Below are 18,151 nucleotides of genomic sequence, written 5' to 3'. Positions count from 1 at the left end.
TTTTTGAAAATCCATTAGTGCACTTGTGATTTAATAAGTTATCATGTCACTGATCCCATTTCAGTCATCATGTAATTGTTCATGCAGTTTCCTCAATAGACCAAGAGCTCTGATGCCCCTCCAAATGGCCAAAAGACATGCTCAAAACCTGCTAGGCCCCACAGGAGAATGTAATATGGAACAATGCATGAACAATGCAACTCAACTGTGTACATTTTTGTTCGCAAACAATGGCATAGTATTTAATTTTTCACTCACACTTGTGTTTTTGTATGTGTCTCCTTGTATCTGTGTGTGGATATTTTTCAGGAGTCAGTCATCTGGATGACATCCTCCCAGCTCTGAGGTCACTGACACAAAAACACTGTGACTAGTGATTGCTTTATTAAAAACACATATTCTATCAACCCATGTTTTGGAGGAAGCCTGATTTATCTTTTTTCGATGTCTTAACTCAGTGTGGTGGACAGGTTTGTGTGTTCCCACACAGGTCAAGGTCCTAACATTTGGACTTTAATATGTAATTAATATGTAATTGTAATGTAAATTAATGGAAATTAATTGTAATTTAGATAGCCTTCTGAAATATGTGATCTGTGCAATCCTGCTTTTCATGTACAGCAGCTGTGTTTTACATGTCTTGCATATTCCAAGTAACACTGTGTAAGATTTGGAATGGGGCAAAAAGTGGCCGGGAATCAAACACTAGCCTCCCACGTGGCAGGTGAGAATTCTACTACCAATCACGACTACACCAGCAAAGCTCCAGGCATCAAAAGCCTTCAACATTTGCTGAGATAGTACTTCCTGCATTTCGGAACATGGGAGTCTAACCTGCAGGGACTGCCAAGAGGACTTGTGAAGTTCACAAATAAACCAAATCTATTGAATGGCTGTTTAATATAATTAATGGGAGCCAAGTTTCAGTTCTGAGCCTTTTTTATTGTTTGTGTTGGAGGAATTTATCGGAAATGTGGTACATCGCTGCACATGATACTTTAAATGTACCACATTAGAAAAGGTAGGGGACGCTTCATCTTCTAACTACAGAGCAAGGAAGGGACATTCCAAAAATAAAGATAAATTGAGTTTCACTGACAGTTTCACAACCTTTAGGTCAATAAATCTTACAGATGATGCTGAAAGTGTGTTTGTTTCTAATAAAAAAAAAAAAAGTTTGTCCATTTCCTCCTGTTTTGTTCATCAACCATCACGCAAAAAGTATAACATCAATGTCAGTGACATATGCAGCTGACACATTTTGCGTCGTTTGATGAATCAGGATCTCATGATACCTGGACGTTGTAAGTTTCTTCACTTCCAGTCAAACACCAGAGGATACTGTTCTTGGTAGATGCTGGCAGCGACTTGTTGACATGAACAGAGGAAATGGTGACCATTTTGAAATGAGTTTTATTTCCAGATATCATGGTTTTGGTTTCACTGTTGGGGTTTGCGTTTTGGTCTGGTTTTAGTTTCGCTGTTCAAGGTTTGAGTCTCGTGGTTTTGTCATCTTTACAGTTCTGTCTAGTGTGTTCAGTCTGTGTCACTTCGTGTTTTATTTTGAAGTCTGGGTTCTGTTGTGTCGACCATTGCTTTACTTCCTGGTTGTTCTCCCCTGTTGATTGTGTTCCCTGCCCTAAAGTGGTTCACCTTTGTCTTGTCTAGTCACTGTATTTAAGTCCTGTCTTCTGGTCAGTCCTCGTCAGATCCTTGTCCATTTGGTGATGTTGTCTCTCTGTCTCACTGCCTGTGTCTCCCTCCCTGCCTGCCTGCCTGCCTGCCTGCCTGCCTGCCTGCCCGTCCTTTGGCCAGTGTCTCTCTGTGCCCCTTGTTCACATTTTGTCTCTTGGTTATGTTCATGGTCCCTCAGCGTATGTGTTCTGTTTGGTCTGCTTGCCTGCCTCTCTGTGTTGCTATTAAAGTACTATCTTCACCTCTGCACCCAGTCTGGCTCCTGCATTTGGGTCCTCTTTTCAACACCACCGTAACACCAGGGTCCAGTTGAAGGGCGTGTGAATGTCACAGAAATTTTTCTTTACAGTGTAGCAGACGAAGCCTCACACAGTCCATATGGACACCTGGACTTGTTATCCTGCTTTCTCCTGAGTCTTAAATTTAGGAAAGTAAATATAGCAAAGAAAAAGTATTTGCCCATGAATCTTGATGTATATTTAATCAAATGGTTCAATGTGAACTTCAGATTTTCAGTGTGATCCCTGACAGACGAAGAAAACAATGATCTCTGATCCAAACTGCCTGTTTACAGATGATGAAGAACTGAGTTCTCTCTATCTGTTGGACAGATGGTCATCACCTGATTGATTCCTATTTTGAGGAAGAAAACAGGTCCAGCTTGAACTATGACTTTTCCTCAGGTTAAACAAGTTTCCTGAACACACAAAGCTGGAAAGTGCCTGTAAATCGACCTGAAGTGAGTCCAGCAGGTGAGAATCTATAAATTACTGATCAACAGGATCACTGTGATCACATTGTGCTTGTTGACCTTGATTTTCATGTTACTTTCAGCAGCAGATTGATTGTAGCCAAGTTCATTGTTGGAGTGTCCTCAGACCTAGTTGATTGGCTAAGAAGCCTCTGGACTCCGTTTGACTTAGTTAATTTTTCCTTCAATGCAAACAAAAAGAATGAGGAATAAAGGCAGCACTTTAATGTGACCAGTTTTGTTCAGCAAAAGCAGTTTGATGGTTTTTATCCACACTGTGACTGTTCAATGTCTCAAACAATGTTCACACATTGTTTGAGATCAAAGATGAACGGAAAGATTCCCTCAGAAAATATTTTTATTGCTTATCATCTTTATCCATGAATACCCTGATTTAATACATTTAATCAAGTCTGTGTCTCCTGAAAACATTGTCTCAGTTCTACTGATTCTTTCTTTTTTTCTACAGTGAAACCACAAAAACAGGAAAGTGAGGAGTTTTGAGAGTCTGAAGGCAGTAAAGAGGGAAGTGATTTGATCAGTGTTGCAACCCAGCTCTCAGGGGAAAGTGAAGTAACACAAAGAACCCAGGTGTTAGTGGGTATGATGTTGTTTATTGACTCAAATTGGAAATTGGTTAACAGACAAACAAAAATAAACCAAGGGAACAAAAGGAAAATAAATACTGGCTACAACTAGCTACAAACCAAAATACACAAAAACAGCACTCATAAACCTAAAGTACAGAAGCCCAGTGGATACAATTAACAGAACAGACAGTCAATAACTAAATTAAACCTGGCCTCTACTTCCAAGGTTCCATCAAGTATAAATCTTTCCACCATCCACATCAACTATTTCAAGGTCTGCTAAATTGGGTTTTTAAGAACCACAAACTGCCACTTTGGCAGAACATGGTTAGTAAATGCAGTACACATGCTTAAAACTGGGTGAAACTGTGTTTTTTTTTAAGAAGGATGGTTCTTATCAGCGCATGCAAGGAGGGAGGAAAGGAGGGCGAGCGAGACGGAGGGAGAGAGAAAGAGAAAGAGGGAGAGGGGGAGAGAGGGTGACAGGGAGAGAGAGAGAGAGACAGAGAGAGAGAGAGAGAGAGACAGACAGAGAGAGAGAGAGAGAGAGAGAGAGAGAGAGAGAGAGAGAGAGAAGCTCAGTCCTTCCCCCAGCAGCCTAGGCCTATAGCAGCATACCTAAAGAGTAGAGGACTTTTTAACTGTACGCTCTGTCATACAGGAAAGTTTTAAGCCTGGTCTTGAAAGTTACTAAAGAGTCCGCCCCCCGGACCGATGCTGGGAGTTGGTTCCATAGAAGAGGAGCCTGATAACTGAACCATCTGCCTCCAGATTTACTCTTGGAGACTCTAGGAACCACAAGTAAACCTCCATCTAGAGAGCAGAGTGGCCTTCTAGGACAGTAAGGAAGTATGAGCTCTCTGAGATACGATGGAGCTTGGCCATTAAGAGCTTTATACGTTAAAAGAAGGATTTTAAATTCCAATGAAGAGCAGCTAACAGGAGAGATGTGATCTCTTTTCCTAGTTCCTGTTAATATTCGTGCAGCAGCGTTCTGAATCAACTGAAGGTCTTTCAGAGATTTGTTTGGACATCCAGATAGTAATGAGTTACAGTAGTCCAGCCTAAAAGTTACAAATGTATGGAGTAGTTTTTCTGCATCATCCTGAGACCTGAGGTTTCCTGCTCAATGGTGAAGTAGTTGACTTGATGCGTGTTAAATTTTCGAGAGAAGTAAGATAGTAGATGGACAACCCTTTAGCATCTTCTTGCAACAGCACAACACCGGCCCCAACGGCACCGGCATCAACATCTAGTTTAAAGGGCGAGAGAGATCGGGAGCGGCGAGCACAGGAGAATGGCAGGAGTGATTTTACACTTTCAAAGGCACGTTGGCATTCTGGAGACCATAGAAAATCAACCTTTGGACTGAGCAAGTTGGTTAATGGACGGGTCACGGTGGAGAAGTTACGGCAAAAGCTTCGGTAATAACCAGCCATTCCTAAAACCGGCGCGGGGCTCTCCTTGTGGAGGGCACGGGGAACTCTGAAATGGCAGAAACTTTTGCTTCCATCGGCCTTACTTGGCCCTACCCCACCTGCCTTCCTAAGGATGTGACTGTAGCCTTTCAGAATTCACATTTAGCCAAATTAAAGGTGAGTGATGCACTTGCAAGGCGAGTAAATACCTGCTGTAAGATCTGAATGTGTTCCTCACAAGTGGTGGTATACTCAATCAGGTCATCAGGTGTGATGTCACACAGGTAATATAGATGCTCCGCAGCTCTCCATCTTCGCTTTTTCCCTGTGCCCCTGTTGCAGTAGAGAGCTGTCCCAGCTTTCGTCCCAACTGGATCACCGAAGGGAGCAATACTAAACATTTGGATCCTGACACCACAAAATCCTAGGTCACAGTCTTCAACTTGCCGGACGAACGCAGACTATTTAATTCTCTTTTTGTTTGCTTTTCCTTTCTTCCTTAAACTCAGTGCGGACCGCCGACTTTGTCATCTGAAGCTAACAAAAAACAATTGGTCTTTCCCCCTGCCGCCGAGGGATTCATCACGTCACTGTTATCTGACAGCTCCACAGCACAAACAGCTGGACCAAGCTGAAGAACGCGTCGCGGACACACTGAGCGGATCTCTCTTTAACTCCCTCACTCTGGAGGAGCAGAGCAACCAAAGTAAGAGGATCGGTCTGGGAAGAGACAGTTAGAATAGCGCACATAATATTTTGTTTTACCGTGTATTTTGTTTATTTGGGATTCACTTCTATCCGTTTGTTTGCTTTGTTTTATTTCCCTTAAATCCCATAAATTGTAAAATTGATTGGTGCTACGTGCTGGCCATCACCGTGATCAGTGATTGACCAGTATCACTAGTTAAAGGACCAATACCCCACCTGTGAACTCCTTTCGCCGGCTCAGCTGTTGTTTAGTGATATTGTAATAATCAACTGTGGTGATGTCGCATCTTTTTCCTTCGTCTTCTTCCCTTCACACACATTCACACGCGGCGACCAGTTGCCATCTTGGCTCCGACGGGGGCGTAGTCGATGTCACTCCGTCGTCATCTTGGCCATGAAAGACGTCACTCACGTGACTCTCCAGCCATATTTACTGCTCACACACTCCTTCTCTCTCCACTGAGACTCTCTCTCTATCTGAGCCCCGAGGCATTACTAATGGATCGATGCCCAATCAACCTAGACATAAACACAAATGACCAATTTGTGTTATTTACTCTGGCTGCATATTCTTCACAGTTTTAATATTAACTTTAGCAACAGAAAAATTACAACACAAGAAATACAAATGTCCTCAGAAAAATGTTATTGTTTTGAAAAATATAAAATACTGAATTTCAAAAACAGTGATTTACAACCAATGATATTAAATAGCAATCAACGCCTCTGGCAGCCTTTTGACAGCTATCTACAAATATTTCTAAACCAATTGGATTTCACAATGAGGTGCTGCACAAATTATTAATTTTATCTAAAAGCTCACTATCAGTAGCTCTGTCTTTCTTTCACTGCTGCCACTCAACATCTCAACACATCAACTTCCTCAGCAACCAAATGCTGCTTGTTTCCCAATAATATTTTGATTGGCTGATTGTTTCATGTTTCCAACAAAAGGAAGGGGGGCACTGAGCATGGCGTAGATTGTTTATTACAAGTCTGTTTATTACTCAGCCTATCAGTCAGGTTTAACAACTGTATATAGATTCACACTTTTTCACACTATAGTCCACACTTTGGACACAAGTTGAAATGGCGACTCAGTGAGGCTGTGTCTTCCTGCTACATCATTTTAAATCATTCCTTGGGTTTGGACCCACCGTCAACTTCAAAGAGTTAGATTAGATTTTCCTTTATTGTCCCACAATGGAGAAATTAAATTGTTACAGCAGTGAGAAACAAACAAACACACAATAGCAAGTAGTGCTACAGATAGCTGCAGTTGCACCTGGGTAGTTAGAAGAATGTGGCACAGTATTACTCTTAGTGTGCGTGGTCTACAGGGGGGGTCAGTCCTGGTGTGACACAGTGTGACAGCAGCAGGAAGGAAGGACCTATGATATCTCTCCTTCACACACATGGGGTGAAGCAGTCTGTGACTGAAGGAGCTGCACAGTGCACTGATGGTGCCCTGCGTGGGGTGTGAGGCATTGTCCATCATTGATGATAGCTTCGCTATCATCCTCCTCTCTCCCACCACCTGCACTGATTCAAAGGGGCAACCCAAGACAGAGCTGGCCTTCTTTATCAGTTTATCGAGTCTCTTCCTTCCTCTATTCCTCTTCCTCTTACATGTCAAAAAATGAAGACATGAGACACAGTAACACCCAGATCAGAGGAAACACACATACACACCCTAACCATAACCCATACAGGGCCATGCACTTTCCAACTCAGCAGCTGAGAGGAAAAGTGTTCAGAGTTCAGCCTCCATTTTGAAGCTGTCGGAGCAGAAGCAGGGAAACTGAAGGCTGAGGCCGGTGAGTGTTAACATTATTATTATTTCACTGTCAGTTTGTCCCTGTGGACTGTGGAGGGACGAAGACTCACAGTGGACTTCTTTAACACAATACTGTATACTCTGTACTGTATAAAATAAACTGTATACTGTATAAAACTGTATAAAATAAAGACATTTGTGTTGATTTGATAATGTCTGTGTTCTCAGGAAATAAGGATGGGGGTAAGCCAGAGCACCCTGAAGAACTATAAGATTCAGAGAGAAACAAAAAATGCTTTTATTGTCACAAAGGAAGATGACACGTATCTCTTAAAAAAGATCGATTTAGAAAAGGTGAGCAGGCCTTCAGTGTTTTACAGTCTGAAACATACTGCATGAAAAGTTAGAATCTGTGTCTCAGTGTTACATTCAGGATGAGGTTTGTTGAGTACGATCTCAGACATACCGCCTGAACCTCTCCATCTCAAGTCAAGCGCTGCTTTCCTTATGCAAGTGATGATTTTAACAGATGCCCAGAGAAGCTGTTTCAGCATTAACCAATGAAATGGAAATACTGAAGGAAGCAAGTCATCCTCATATTGTGAGTTTCAAGAACTCTGTCAGAGGTAAGCTTCGACAAACCTGCATCAAGTTTAATGTCCATTATGTTAAACATTAGAACTCAAGATTAACAGAAACCTCTGCTTTGACACAACTAGGATCAATTCTGAGACTAATGCAACAAATTATATTTCAAAGCACAATTTTATTTTAGAGAGTCATTATTTCAGCATTTGGTGATGCTTTCAATAATTTGTATTTAGAGATCAATGAGTGACTGCTATGCCATTTGTGATCAAAAGTTTAAATCTTTATAAACTTAAAAAAGGTAAGGTTAGATTTTAAAGCTACTCAGCTCTGTGATGGTGGACAGCTCATTGGTCCAGACCACAAAATGATGTTGTCAGAAACGGACATCAGGAATTAAGAAGAGGATTTTTTAATCAATTTTATTTGTCAGTTTAAAAAAATTGGGATTGGATTGGAAAAATTCTGAATAATCCAACCAATAATCCACGGGCCAAATTGTCTTCCCGACTTGAACCACAGGTAGAAGAAAGTGCTAACATCTCAAAGTTGATATGTTTCAAATGCTAACAGATCTTTTTCTTTTTGTCATGAAGAGAATAACATTTACTACATAGTGATGGACTACTGTCAAGGGGGGGACCTTGCCATAAAGGTCAAAGAGAAGAGTGAAGAGTCTGAGGTACAGCGCACACACAAAAACACAAAACACATTTCAGCAAACTTTACTCCATCCCACTCCAACGGATTATTCCTCAACTGTCTTTTCTAGGTACTGAGCTGGATTGCTGAGATCTGTATAGCTTTAAGATACATTCATGAAAAAGGCTTGCTGCACAAATGTCTGAAACCGGAGGTACAGAATGTCCACATTATAAAAACATTGTATTTTCACAGAACTTACTGATGAACAATTATATTTATTTATTTATTTATTATTAAGAATGTAATATTTGATTTTGTAATAGTGTATCATGAAAGCTATCATAGTAAGCAATAGCCTATGACCGGCCATGGAAGGAACTTATATCACAGAATAGATCCGTTGTTTGAATTAGTCCTTTTTTTTTTCATCTTAGTCTTCCATGTTTTGCTAAATGACTGCTAGCTAGTTTGTTGTTTTTTTTTATGTTACTTGTCAGTCATGGAGTGATACAGGTGTGTGAAAAGTAATTTCATATCAGAGCTGCAGGTTGCTCTCATTAGCCAATCAGATCACTTGATTTGTGCTTCCTGTCTCTTCTCTTTGATAGAACATCTTCCTCACTGAATTTGGATCTGTGTGCTTGGGCGATTTTGGAAAAGTCTTTGAAAAGTATAAACATTATATTACATACATATTAGCATTTCATTCTTCTTTTGTATTGGAATTATTCCTTTACTTTATGTACTTATTTTTAATCACCCAGTTCAAAAACCACCGATGCCAGTCTGCAGGAAATGTCATATCTGCCACCAGAACTCTTCACAAAAGGGACGTTTGATGCTAAAAGGTATAAATTTGTGTCAAGCCGCCTGTTTGCAGCTAGTTCTGTAACATCTCATACTGCAGCTTTGATAACACAACTTTTTCATTACTGTGGAAATAAGGCAGCGAAAAAAATTACATTTGATTTTACTAAATGTAAGACAGCACAGAAAATAATATCATGTCAGTTATTTAATCAGCTGTTAACATAATCTCTGATCTATACGGAAAATCAAACTGTTCAAACTTCAAACTAATTTCAGGGACTGCATCACATTTTTCAACATCATTTTAAAAGTAGTGTAGAGAGCTGTGAAAGCATTTACAGGAAATTATTTTCAAAAAATGTATTTAAAAGTAATTTTAACCTGACAAGTTTCCCACGCATACAAATAGAAGCCCTAATCAACTATGATTGCTTTATTGCTAAGGATCCTTTTGTCTTATGTATTAACTGGTTCATTAGGCTCATCTAATTATGCTGCTAACAATATAATGCCAATATTAATACTAATACTGATACTTTATTTACAGTGACATTTGGTCATTGGCATGCATCATCTATGAAATTTGTACTCAAAAACCAGCGGTGAGTTACCAAAAATTTTAATTTATTGACTCCGAAATGGAAAATGTATCAAAATATTAATTTTAGTTATTTGACTATTTCATGTATATATCAATATGAAATAAAAAATATTTCAGTCAATCACGAGTAAATATGCTGCTTTGGCTCGTTGAATTTTTTTGTTTTCAGAAAACAGGCCTCTTCAGGCTTTGGAGTTCATAGTATGACTTCCTGAAATAGAAAAAAATGTCATGATTTCATTTCACTTACTTTATGATGAGTTAAGTATTTTATTATATTTATGTGGTTTCAGTTCACAGCAGAGACCACAATCAAGCTAATGCCAAAGCTCATCCATGGTCCTCACCCACGTCTCCCAGAAACGTTCTCACCAGAGCTCTGTCAACTTGTTATTGACATATTCAATACTGACCCTCAATCAAGGCCGACAGCCAGTGAGATCATCGAGCGTCCCTTCATCATAAACTGTCTCACAAACAAGGTATCGTGATGGACTACAGATTATTTATGTAACTTCTGAAAATGGATTTTGACAGCAAGCACTCCACTTAAAATGTCTATGCTTTTTTTTCAGTGCAAAACAACTGTGGACGATCTCCAAATCAAGCTGGTTAAGCTCAGAGAAGTGGCTGACAGTTTGGAGCGTGTCCATCAAGGCACGACCATCGGCAGTCTGACTGGAGGAGTGATTGGAGCGGTGGGAGGGATTACATCCATAGTGGGCCTCATACTGACCCCCTTCACTTTCGGAGCCTCTCTTATTGTCACCGGGGTTGGAGTGGGTGTTGGTGCACTTGGTGGGCTCACTGCTGGTGCCTCCAATGTAACAAATATGGTCAACCAGGCATCTGATCGCAAAGCTGTTCGAAGTATCATCAAATACTTTGAACATAAAACTAAATTAGTGGTGACCTGGTTACAGGAGATTGGCCACAGTTTGCACAACATCAGGAGCAGATATGGCTCAACTGACACACTGCACACTGAGAATAACCAGTTCAGCACACATGACCTGGCAAAGGCTGGAAGGGTAGGAAGAGGTCTAGCCGGCCTTTCTGAATTGACTCGACTAATCAGAGTTATAAACGTGGGAAGGATCGCAGCTCAGGCATCCAGGGTGGTACGCGTGGCAGAGGTAGCAACAGGTGTGTTTTCAGGATTATTTATTGCAGTAGATATCTTTTTTATTGCGATGGATGCCAGAGAGATACACCACATTAAACAGGCACAGGCAGCAGGTGAGGGCGCAGCTTCTGAGGCTGGTGACAACATATCCACCAGCTCAGTGATGCAAGAGCACAACTCACACACGTCACAGGAACAGGGCCAGTCTTCCAGAAATGCTACCCAAGTCAAATCTGAGATCATGAGATTTGTTCAATCCGTCAGGCAGGCAGCAGACGACTTGCAGGGAGTCCTAAATGAGCTCAAAGACATCATCTCATCTCTCCCTTCAAAAGGGTCTGAAGGAGATGAGGGATGGAGCAACATGGAGTTAGTGCAACCTAAAGGTTCCTTGAAATGAAATACAAAAATGTGACTTCATTGGTTCCAGTGTAGGTGCACCAAGTGGGATATTTGTATTATGTTGGTACACTGCATTACACTGTTGCACAATGTTTAATATCTGGGTGTGGTTCGCTGTATATCAAACGCAAATCACCCAATCAAATACAAGCTTTTTTTTCCATTTGTAAAAAAGTTTCCTCTTAAACATCCAGTGACTGTCCACTTTGCATCCTTGTCTGCAATCATATGGTGAAACGCTGCAGACAATGTTTCAGCTTCAAATGTATTCAAGGTTAGTCAAGCCTCATTTGTAATAGTGCAGCAAATTTCACTTTAGCAAAACAATAAACAGCTAATACAGTCTTATTAAAACTGTAATTGTAACCGTGCAGAGAGCTTTGTCAATAAAGAATGTGGAATCAAAGAGAAAGAGAAAAGGTTGTCATGTTTAACATGGATTTGTATCATCTCTGTTGATTCAAACAGCCTTACGTGCCTCTGAAAAAAGGGAGAGTTGCTAAAATAGGATTTATTCCAGAGCTTTGCACTTCTGTGCTGCTTGTATGTTCTCCCTGTGAAAAAGGGAAGAAATTGAACATTGCCAAAACACCCGTGCTTGATATGAGAACAAAGCAGTGAGCATCATGGTGCTCATGCTGATATCAACATGGAGTCATTCCTTTCCTTCTGTGGGAGGAGTCTTGGATCTCTGATGTCATTAAACCTTTGTGACATCACAGAATCAACATCTCCTTCAATGTTTGCTGACAGAACGGGAAAAGGTTCAATTTAAGCTGTAAGCAGTGATGAACGGACCCTCACACCGCTCTGCAACTTGCCTTTTTTCTTATTTATAGTAGATATGATAAAGATGACACACGCAAAGTCCTTGTTTAATCGGTGTTAAGGACACAAAACCGTAGCAACAAAAAGAAACATTTTACGGCACAAATGCAAAGTAAATCTTTACTAACATTGAAATGTAAGAAACGGTGGGCTCCGGCTTCTCCGGTAATGAAAAGTTAGTCGTTGGGTTTAAAACCACAGTTCCTTGAACACTCTCTGGTTTGCATGTTTCGATTATATATTTGACGTCTACAGACCATTTCACCGCTCCGTATAAAGAATCACACAACAGGTGTCCTCTCACTATTTTCCAGTTTAAAGGCGCGACAGCAGCATTCTCTGTCTCTTCTCTGTCGGAGAGTTGAGAAGTTCTGTCTCCTCGGTATCTACAGATGAGTTCATTTCTCTGCACTTCGTCTTTTATTGTGGACCTCAGAGGACCGGAAGTCGGCTCGTCCGCCGATCAGCTGTCCGATCGTGACGCTCGTGAATCAGCAGGAGACACTTCACAGTAAGCCAACGTCCTGTTTTCTACATTTACACTAAAACAGACATAATAACATTTTTCATAGAAAATCATTGCGGAGTGATCCACACAGATCCACACTCGGACCGTCCACTTCATACCATCCTACGTCATATGAGAAGTTCATCTGATCTCCACATCTGGTTTGTGATATTTCCTCATATGATAGTGAGGTAAAATGTGTTCAGTACAGCTGCTTCTTATCTGGAGTTTTTTTTTCTGTCATCTATAATAAAGTAGAAAAGAGACACAGCTCCACAGTAACAGAGGTGTGCTGCTGTAACGCTGAGTGCTGGATTCATGTTCAGTTTATGGTTTTAGAATCAGTGATGCATTCATGTAGAAACATCAGTTTAATGTTGCTGATTTCATCAGGTTATATTCTGCTGACCAGACTGAATCAATAATGTTTTGTTTCGTGGGGTAGATTGTTTGAAGGAGCCGTCAGCTCCAAAGATTCAACCCCCAATTCCGCTGCGTCACAGCTCCGGAACAGCTTCTGCATCCAGCAGCCCTCCGCAGCAGATCAGCAGAGTAACAGATACGTAGAGTCCGAATATTTCCGGATGCCGGAAAACGGCCCATAACAGACTCTCAGAACAGGTCGAGCGGGACGGAAAATAATACTAAGTGTATTTTCAAAAACAAAACACACCTGGACGGGGACAGACCTGAAATCAACAGGTCATCCCGTTGACTCCATGGACGAGGAGACCAAATCACAGAATAATCCATCATCCGCCACATCCGGTAAAGACACCCATAAAAAGGATGCAGCGTGGAATACCAAAGCAGGAGTAAGTGGAGGGATGATAAATTACTGATTTGACCCAATAAATATCATCTGGTTCTCTTTATATTTATCGGTGAGAGTACGGAGGAGTTCTGGAGACATTCCGCATCCAGTGGAATCCGGTTACACTCATAACAGAGGAAACACACACAACAGACGGAACACACACACACACACTCAGATGGGACCACCTGACTTCCAGTAACCGCAGCAGCTGAGAGGAAAAGTGTTCAGAGTTCAGCCTCCATTTTGAAGCTGTCGGAGCAGAAGCAGGGAAACTGAAGGCTGAGGCCGGTGAGTGTTAACATTATTATTATTTCACTGTCAGTTTGTCCCTGTGGACTGTGGAGGGACGAAGACTCACAGTGGACTTCTGTGGATATACATGTATATATTGTCTTTATGTTTTTTCATGGAAGCTGCAGTTAAAGTTCACCTTCACTCATCAGCTGCATGAAGATCAGTTCGACCATCAGGTAACGTAACCAACAGCCTTCATCCTGTTTGTGTCAGTGAATGTTGAACTGATTTAAAGTCAACAAAATGGGAATATTCAAAGATTTAGCTATATTTATGTATAAAATACTGAACTTCACTCCATCTCACTACTACAAATCAAAAAATGACATAAGATATTTATATTTACAAATTTTCTTTGAAAACTGACAGTTTGATGCTCATATCTGAGACCATGATGATCATTTTCAACCAGCTACCTTCTCAGATATATAAAGAAGAGTAACTAACTGAGATGGGCTGTTGAAGAGTTGGAGAACATGACAAAAAGACAGGAAGATAGAAAAAGTGATAAAAGAACACAAACTGCTCAGTTCTGTTTAATGTTCACTATTAAAATAAACTGTTATATTCATTTAAATGTTGCAGTCAGTGAATGCTTTAATCGGGATGAGGAACCATCAAACTCCTCACAGCTCCCTGTTCAGATTCCAGATAAAGAGGGTTGGTTGTGGATGATGTGGTTACTTCGTAACAAGATCTCTTCAAATGTTTGTGATAAAGACATGAACTTACTGCTGAAAACATCAGCATGATATCAGTTAAACCAGCAGAATATCATCTGACAACTCACTTGAACTGAAGATAGTGAAGTGTCAGCATTCTTTTTTTTTTCTAATAAAAATGAATATAATTCTATCCTGAGTAAATGTCACTGTACACTTTAATAATTATAATGATGATATGGATCTTTATACAAATAAACAGAAACATGCATGATCTACATCAGTCAGATTATTATTCTGTGTGATTGGGATAGATCATCAAGTGTAGAGAGCACCAGGGTCCCCTCTCCTCCTCCAGCAGCATCACACACTAATATTGTGAGCAGTAATGTATTTCTAGGCAGCAGATTTAAATCAGACTGCTTCTTTTTCATTTCCCCGACAATCTGTCGCTCAGGACTAACAGTGTTCTCTTCTAAAGTTACTTTCTGCCATTCACCTTGTTTCATTTAGGTCAGAACTTGGGCTTTCAAATAATGTGTGTTTTCTTTTGTCAGTTTGATTAATCATTGTTTCCTCTTCAGTAAAATTGAGCGAGCTTCTTCAATAATTACATTTTTCCGAAAGAAAAATACTGAGCTAAATGCAAACCAAACAATTGAGGGTGTGTTGGTTATCACCATGTAGTGGACAGATAGTGGAACTTCATCACATCCTGTTTGTTTCTTATCAGGAGAAAGAAAACTGTTTGAGTAATGAAGAAGTGAAGAACGAGCAGCTACATGTTTTCTGAACACACAAAGCTGGAATGTGTGTAAATCAACCTGAAGTGAGTTCAGCATGAGAGAATCTGTATATTTCTGATCAACAGGATCACTGTGATCACATTGTACTTGTTGATTTAGATTTTTATGTTACCTTTGGCAGCAGTTTGATTATAATCTGAGTTTATTGATGGAGGTTCCTCAGAACTGGTCAGCTGGCTAAGAGGCCTCTGAACTCAGTTTGACTTCAGTTTCCTCGGTTCATTTGTCTTCCAATACATTTAGAAACAATAAGAAACAAATTGACCAGTTTGTTCAGCACAAACAGTTTGATTTCTCCACACTGTGACTGATTTAATGTAAAATGTTCCCACATTGTTTATCACCATCTAGTAGACAGATAGTAGAACTTCATCACATCATGTTGGTTTCCTGTGATGAGGAAGAAAACTGGTTCAGTAACATTGATGTCAAATCCTTCCACATTGAAGTGACTATAATGTTTTTAGGAAAATACATTTCATTGTTTATCACCTCTTTCTAGAAGGACACTGATTTAATACATGTAATATTCAAGGTATATGTCTTCTAAAAACATTGTCTCAGTTCTGTTGCTTTTTTAAGACTGAAACCACAAAAACGTGCAGTTTTTTTAAGCTGAAGACAGTAGATGAAGAGAGATGTCGGTTTAAAGTTGAAGCAAACGACAAAAGATACAAATACGAAACACTTGCCCATGGACATTTATGTTTTGTCTTCTTTCTGCATCATTTTCCTCTTTGACAATTAATAAGGTATATGAATAGTAGACATTAGAATTGAATATTGAAATGATGAAGATTTATTTTTTGCAAGGTTTTTTAGATGGACACAACAAATTAATCTTAAGTGATTTTTTTTTTTTTTTTTTTTAAATCAACTTTCACGATGAGGGAATAGGGTTCAGGTTAAGTGATTTCCTTGAACTGCTGTGCCGTGTTTCTGTTGAGCAATGACAGCACAAACATGTCTTTATTGGTCTGAAACCTTGAATGAACTTGGCTGAAAGAATTTAACTCTTATGGGCAATATGCAAACATTGCTGAACACCACAATATGGATCACAACCTTACTTTTCACTATTTCAATTCAGAAATAAATATATGAAAGTCCAAAACGGACTCATATTTCAAACACCCCAAAATAGCTGCAGACTTGAACTATGAACAAAAATTACAACCTCTGAACCAAAAAAACAAAACAATAACTACAACCAAAGAATAATGTGGCTGTGTTCATACCATGAAATTTGACTGTATACTGTGGACTGTATAAAAACAGTTTTTTTTTTTAAACAGCATCACATGATCATTGATGTGAATTCATCTATTACTTAATCGGAGGTGACAGAACCCAACTTTAACCCCTGAATGTACAGTATACTGCATTTTCCACTTTCCACAGTCACGTGAAAGTACATTCCTGATAGCAGCACCAACATTGTCCGAATTAAATACATGAGTGATTACAGTCTGCTAGATCTACTATTATGTTTAGTAGGGCCATACTAGCCCTCATATCTGGGACAGACATATGACCATAACATTGATTGAACAGCTTATGTTACAGCTTCAGCTGGTGTCTTCACACCATCAATTTCTAAGAATTTCAGAAGAAATGATTGAAACTGATAGGCCATAACGTTAATCGATCATATTGTTGAGTTATCCAGGACACTTTACTGTTTATGTGTTGAGAAACATTAATAATATAATTAAAACTGACAGTGAGGAAAACGCCTACAGGCAGCGGGTCCTCTCCAGTCTGTCCAATGACTGGCCTGCTTAAAATGAAAATAAAGAAATAAAAACGTTGAGTGATGTAGCGGTTTGTAGTTAAAAAATTATAAAGAAATGCAGAAAAGCAATGGAGCTTCCGTGCTCCTGAGTACCGACATGCACACTACCCCTGTAGCTATTGTAGCTATCAAGGTAGTGCCTTGGAGCCACCTGTCAACTTAAACCAATCAGGTGACTCAGTCTGACATAATCAGTGACGTCAGAGGACTGTGTGTGTTTGGATTTGCCTGGTATTTTTGGGTATGTAGCTTTGGAACAAACTGTCCTGTTTCTTCTTTGTCTTCTGTCAGTCAGAAAGTGTTTCCCTCTCAGACCAACTCCGTCCTGAAGATGGACTGTAATGAGAAAGAGGAGGCCAGATCAGAGTCTCCAGGATCAACCGGTCTGTCTCTGAAGTCTGACTGGTCCAAACAGTTTAATCCTCCAGGCTTCAGTAATGAACCTGGACCCTCAGAGACAAAGTAAGAGACAGAGAATAAAAATCTGTTCATAGATTAATATTCATGATCCTGAATCATTAGTGCGGATACAGGAAGACACTGAGATGGATCTTCTGGGCTTTGTCACCGGAAACTACTGATGTTTTTCCCCGGCCATTTTATATCAGTCAGATCATGTCAGTTATAAAGAAATGTTTTCACAGAGACAGGAAGAGGAAAAGACATATCTTTGAAGAGGAGCAGCCGTCTCACTGTGCTCAGTGTCAGGACGTCCTGAAGGATCCAGTCTCTACCAGCTGTGGACACTGGGTCTGCAGACAGTGCTGCACCTCACACTGGGAGCAGTCTGCTTCTTCAGGAGACTCCTCCTGTCCCCAGTGTGGACAAAGATCCAGAACCAGACCAGGTCTAAAGACCAGCCCTGAGCAGAGTGAGACTGAACTTCTGACTGACATCTTTAGTTTTCCATCAGATCCTCAGACTCTCTGTCTTCAGTCTGACGTTGTCTCTTCTCTGTCAGCAGATCGTGTTCTACAGGAGGTTTTAGATCAACATAAGATCAGTCTGAGGACCAGATGTCAACATGTGACTGAAGGAACAGGAACAGGAAGTGGAACCCTCCTCAACAGGATCTACACTGAGCTCTACATCACAGAGGGACAGAGTGAAGAGGTTAATACCCAACATGATGTGAGGCAGCTGGAGACAACTTCTAAGAAGAAGACCCTCCATGATGCTCCAATCAAATGTCACCACATCTTTAAAGTCTCACCTGACCAGCAGAGGCCCATCAGACTGGTTCTGACCAACGGCGTCGCTGGAGTTGGAAAAACTTTCTCTGTGCAGAAGTTCAGTCTGGACTGGGCAGAGGGCTTGGAGAACCAGGATG

At 40.4% G+C, this 18,151-nt stretch overlaps 1 protein-coding gene and 1 long non-coding RNA gene across 3 annotated transcripts; both read left to right on the top strand.

Annotated features, from left to right (window-relative positions):
* Nucleotides 1-6,470: 6,470 nt before the first annotated feature.
* On the top strand, nucleotides 6,471-11,504 carry LOC115055278 (calcium/calmodulin-dependent protein kinase type II-like). 2 transcript variants are annotated; one of them, XM_029520976.1, is made up of 10 exons: nucleotides 6,471-6,979; nucleotides 7,168-7,293; nucleotides 7,469-7,565; nucleotides 8,124-8,209; nucleotides 8,300-8,383; nucleotides 8,781-8,842; nucleotides 8,937-9,020; nucleotides 9,530-9,584; nucleotides 9,877-10,065; nucleotides 10,159-11,504. In XM_029520976.1, the coding sequence occupies exons 2-10, from the start codon at nucleotides 7,177-7,179 to the stop codon at nucleotides 11,107-11,109; spliced, it is 1,725 nt and encodes a 574-aa protein (XP_029376836.1). In that variant the 5' UTR covers nucleotides 6,471-6,979; nucleotides 7,168-7,176; the 3' UTR covers nucleotides 11,110-11,504. The 2 variants fall into 2 exon arrangements, with proteins under 2 accessions (XP_029376836.1, XP_029376844.1); XM_029520984.1 differs by lacking the exon at nucleotides 6,471-6,979 and having other exon boundaries at nucleotides 7,118-7,293.
* A 906-nt stretch (nucleotides 11,505-12,410) lies between these two features.
* LOC115056061 (uncharacterized) lies at nucleotides 12,411-13,491 on the top strand. Its single transcript, XR_003841758.1, has 3 exons — nucleotides 12,411-12,450; nucleotides 12,539-12,608; nucleotides 12,893-13,491. It is a non-coding gene; the product is annotated as an uncharacterized LOC115056061 (long non-coding RNA).
* Nucleotides 13,492-18,151: the final 4,660 nt, after the last annotated feature.

This window comes from Echeneis naucrates, chromosome 2 (genome assembly GCF_900963305.1).
Source record: "Echeneis naucrates chromosome 2, fEcheNa1.1, whole genome shotgun sequence".
In the NCBI taxonomy this organism is placed as follows: Eukaryota; Metazoa; Chordata; class Actinopteri; order Carangiformes; family Echeneidae; genus Echeneis; species Echeneis naucrates.
This window is presented reverse-complemented; position numbering and strand designations above follow the sequence as displayed.

Bases quoted from the DNA above. Each gene is read 5' to 3' on its own strand.
- LOC115055278 (XM_029520976.1), top strand. From the start codon at position 7,177: ATGGGGGTAAGCCAGAGCACCCTGAAGAACTATAAGATTCAGAGAGAA. The intron at 8,210-8,299 runs GTACAGCGCACA...TGTCTTTTCTAG, and splicing joins AGAAGAGTGAAGAGTCTGAG to GTACTGAGCTGGATTGCTGA. The intron at 10,066-10,158 runs GTATCGTGATGG...CTTTTTTTTCAG, and splicing joins TAAACTGTCTCACAAACAAG to TGCAAAACAACTGTGGACGA.